This window comes from Gymnoscopelus braueri (assembly GCF_963280865.1).
Source record: "Gymnoscopelus braueri genome assembly, chromosome: 14".
Taxonomy (NCBI): Eukaryota; Metazoa; Chordata; class Actinopteri; order Myctophiformes; family Myctophidae; genus Gymnoscopelus; species Gymnoscopelus braueri.
Window position 1 is genome coordinate 16,518,196 of NC_137619.1, and position 4,881 is coordinate 16,523,076.

The 4,881-nt window shown below is 43.8% G+C and overlaps 1 protein-coding gene across 1 annotated transcript in view; it reads left to right on the forward strand.

The window, feature by feature from the left end:
* Positions 1-293: 293 nt before the first annotated feature.
* The window catches only part of spmip7 (sperm microtubule inner protein 7), a gene marked incomplete at both ends in the record, with an annotated part of 12,042 nt that continues 7,454 nt past the window's right edge, over positions 294-4,881 (forward strand). Inside the window, 2 exons of the mRNA XM_080449609.1 lie at positions 294-583; positions 4,418-4,492. Of these exons, the coding sequence (XP_080305735.1) occupies positions 294-583; positions 4,418-4,492 (365 nt within the window). The remainder of the gene's footprint in view (positions 584-4,417; positions 4,493-4,881) is intronic.

Sequence of the window (4,881 nt, forward strand, 5' to 3'; positions counted from 1 at the left end):
CGCCGTTAGAGTTGATAATTTGTCTGTGAGTGACTCTTTAAAGCTACGTTGTGTGGAACTTCCACTGGATTATTATTATTATTATTATTATTATTATTATTATTATTATTATTATTATTATTATTATTATTATTTTAACTCTTCATGGCCCCCACGTAGCTATCCGAGCTATGAATGCTGTTTTGGGACCAACGCTGTCTTCCTCTGTACAACCGTACAGAGTCAGACTGCTGAGTTCCAATGAGGCTGTTGGAGGAGGTAGGGCTAATAATGAATTATTGGTGCGTAAGCGCATGAACTTGCCCCGTGAGTGTGGAAACTATGATTTCCCTAGTTTACAAATCGGAGGAAACGGTGGCTTCGTTAAATCCAACCCACAGGCCCGTCCACCCGCGGACCACGCACCACTGGCACCATTAAGACATGACGTTCCTCTGCTGGACCCATGCTCGGGCCAACTTAGTCTTGGGGCACAGGTGGATTTGGAAATCAAAGGTAGAGCTAATTTCATTGATGTCCATCACGTGTCCTCTGGTTTATGGGTTCCTCCAAGCTACATGGAGAGACCACAAAACCCATCACGGCAATCGGTGGCACTCGAGGTTGACGAAAAGATTTGGAACTCCAGAAAAATCCCTGATGCAGCCTTGAGGGCAAGCCTTGGTGGTAAAGTGAATACATGATGAATACACTTTCAACTGCAATTTTATGCTCGGTACTCGGCTATTAACTACATCCTACTAGGTATATGGGATAAACTACAAGGTCCTTAAAGTACGACTGCAGTCATTTTCAACCTATCTTCATATAAATGTTCCTCTAATACTCATTGTCTCCGCCAGGCCGAAGGCGTGGAGAGACTACTATGTCTTGCACCCTGTCCGCCCGTCCGTGTGTCTGTCTGTCTGCGAGCAGCTAATCTCCGGCACCGTTGGCCCCAGAGCCGTGCGGGAGAAATGCGGGGCCCTGTGCGAACTCTCGTGTGCGCGCGCAGCGCGCGTGCGCGCCCCCGTTCCGCGCGAGTTTTTGGTGGTTATTTGCGGTTATTTCTTTTTATAACTCTTAATAAATGTGATTCTGTTCATTAAAAAAAAAAAAAAAAAATGTATTATTATTTTTTTTTTCGTTTTTTTGCGGGGCTCCCCCAAGCGCGGGGCCCTGTGCGGCCGCACCGTTCGCACTACCCTTGGCGCGGCCCTGGTTGGCCCGATGGCAGCGAAACTGTGCACACACACTCAGTGGTGTGTTCTAGTTTTTTTTTGAAGGTATACTATGATTATTCCCTGCCTCCCACACGCACGGCATGCGCGTGTCTATAATTAATTAAATGTAAAAAAAATGCACGCGCGCGTGTGTGGCCCACAAAAATATTGCATGTGAAAATTTTTCGCACGCTACGCGCGCGTGTGTGTCTGCCTCTGTAATGTCTGTCTTGCTCTCGTTCTGTCTCTCGTACCACTCTCGGTTCCTTGTTCGTTTTTGTTGTTGGCGCTGCCTGTCTCACTCTTCCGGGGCTTTACCTGCTGGGGCCAGTGTTGCCATGTCCGCGTATTATAAGCGACTTTGGGCTTGTTTTTCTGTAAAGTTTTCTTGTAAAATGTTGGTCGTTGTGGGTTGCGTTTTTTTGGGGCTTGTTTCTAAAGTGTACTTGCTTAGGCTTGCTTAAAAAAATAGAAAATAGCGTAGGTTTTAAGTGCTCATGTGGCCTAAGTTGCTTCTTTTGGGCTTGTTTTCATAGAACTGGTTGCTTATTTCTCTCGCAAAATCTGGCAACACTGGCTGGTGAATGAAATCACAGAAGACTCGTCCCTAAACACACTCGCCCCGGGTCTAATCCGGCGGCCTCTGTCCGCGAAATGAATGGGGGCGAGTGTGTTTTGGGGCGAGCGTTCCAGAATCGTTTTTTTTTACTCTCTCTCGCTTTGCTGCCTGAGCCAGCACAGTGCACGTTAACGCCAGTCAGTCAGCGCCGTCAGTTAGCGTATCAGAGCGTATCAGCGTCTCAGATTTTGAAGGTGTACGGTGGCGACGAAAAAAAATCTCAAGGTGTACGCCGTACACAGCATCTGACGGTAGAACCCACCACTGCACACACTCCCTGGATGCCAGAGCAGAACCTCTGCCCCAGAATTTTTCAGATCGGCCTGTTGTAAGCGCCACCAGGAGGCCAACATTTTTGATTTCTTTTTCAAATATTGTTCCTACAGATTTTGTCCAAAGATCACGCAAATCGGTACACAGTATCTCTTTAGTCATGTGATCAAGACGGATCAATCCGATTTTTCATATTCTATCCTGATAGGCTAAGATTGGCTTCCAAAGTTTGCAGATTGGTCCGTTTAAACAAAATGCCTCAAAATCATGAATGCAGCGTGTGATTTCCGTGAAAGTTTGCATGCACATTCCCACTAGGCAGAGAAAAAAATGCCACTTGAAAATTTTCAAATCAGCCTCATGGGGCTATAACATGCCGATTCGCGTTTTTACCTATAACTGCACCAATCTGTGTGAAACTTTACACGCACACTCCTTAAAGGCCAAGGGAAACCCTCTGCCCTGCATTTTTCACATCTGCCTTTTATTACTCCTTCAGATTTTATCCAGAAATCACGCAAATCGGTACACGGTACCTCTATAGTCATGTGATCAAGACTGATTTGTCCGATTCTTCATATTCCATCCTGATTGGCTAACATTGGCTTCCAAAGTTTTCAGGATTGGTCCGTTTTGAACAAAATGCTTCAAATTATGAACACAGCGAGCGATTTCTGTGAAATTTTGCACTCACATTCCCACTAAACCGAGGAAGAAATGCCACCGTTTTCACATTGGCCTGTTGTAGCGCCACCATCAGGTCGATTTTTGCAAAACAAAATGCCTCAAATCATGAATTCTGATTGCCTTGAAAGGCCTAGAAAGAAATGGCACCTTTTTCACATTGGCCTATTATAGCGCCACCAGGAGGCCACAGTAACCTACCTGACCTGGCGGAGACCTGTGCTCTGAGGAGCACTTTTTCTAGATATATTATGGTACCATTTTTTTCTGAAGGAGGGCTGTGGACAGTTCAGAAACATGCCTAACAGTGACATCATCGATGGGGAATCCAAGCCATAGAAACTACAGGCTTTCTATTCCTGGAAAGTTAGCATGTTATAATTGAAGCCATTGTTCTCATCCTATATCAAAATTGACTTGAGGCAGGACCGGCTGGGGGGCCTCTGACATCAAGCTCATGTCATATGAGTCAGCCTGCCATGACCATATAAGGAGTTCCCAATGCAGCTACGCCCAAATATGGAGTGTGTTGTCTAACCTAAATGTGTCGTCATGGCATCACGCACAAACAAATCAGTCAGCTCCATATATGGGCACAAAAGGGGCATGCCCACATATGGGCATATACTGATGACATCTAGTGATCTCCATATATGGGCATAAAAGGGACAAGGACTGACAGACAGAGATCTAGGTGCAAACAAATCAGTCAGCTCCATATATGGGCACAAAAAGGGGCATGCCCATATAAGGGCATATACTGATGACATCAGCGATCTCCATATATGGGTCAAGCACTGACAGGTACGGAGATCTCCATATATGGGCACAAAAGGGGGCATGCCCATATATGGGCATATACTGAAGCATATTTGAAGCATATATGGGCATATGCACGTAGCGGCCTGAACCTCTAGTATTAAAAAATAATCATTTGAAATGGCCAATCCTGCCTACCGATAATGTATGTCACTGGTAGGCAGGTTTCTGAACTGTCCACAGAGTCTGAGGCACAGAGTGAGTAGACAAAAATGATACCATATTATAATGAGCATTAGTGAGGACCAATTATATGATGGTTGAAAATGGGTGAAGTGATCCTTTAATGATCTCATAATAATATTAAGCTACAATCTGACAAGGTTGGACCAGTCCTGTAAAGGTGAGGCCAAAGTCATGCCGGATGCCAAACCTTGGTTCAACCGTGAAGTTCCAAAGTTTTTTCCTGGAAAACGACACTGGAGCTCAGGTAGGTGACAACGTCCTTTTAATTGGCGTATTATTGATATGTTGTATCCATTATTTAGTCTAGATTTCTCATCTTTTATATTTCATTGTTTCGATTTTTGTCACAAGAGCCACTGAACTATTGTATTGATTTAATTCACATTCTTTTAAGTATAATATTAAAATGGCTTACACATATGGCTTTTTTCTATGATGACAGATCTCTAGATGTGCCTTAAGTAGATAACATTTAATATGTTATGGTTTAAACAAGTCAATAAATTGCCAACGTGATTGATTCGGGGTTTCAGCCCGATCAGAGCCCCATTGACTGAAATGAAAAGTTAAATATTTAAAAATTCTCATGGGAACGAACACAATGACACGCTGACTATTTCCTTAAGGATTCCAGGTGTTTGGATCCCAGGGAGAGGACAGACTATTCATCAGCAGTACGTCGCCTCATCTACACCTCTATGGCTCAGAGGTCAGTGCTGCTCATGATCCTCACTGAAATAACACATTCACTGATCTTTCGTTGTGCCAGTGGACCCCATCCTTTTGAGCAGGGCCCACTTGAAAGTCTCGAAAGCGTTCGTGGCCCACCCATCTGACCACTTAACGGCTGCCGTGTTAAGTGGTCAGATGGGTGGCCTGCGCACATTCTCAGACCAAGTTTATTTTAATGATCAATCAACGATTGTGTTCAGGTTTGCATCAATGGAACCAACATAGTATACGTTAAGTTCCTATGTATCTGTATCACAATGAAAACACATTTTTCTATGTTGTAAAGAAAAAATAGAAAACACTTTTTTTAAATTATATATTACAGGTTTCATGACATTCAGTTTTACCACACATTAAAAGTCTTTG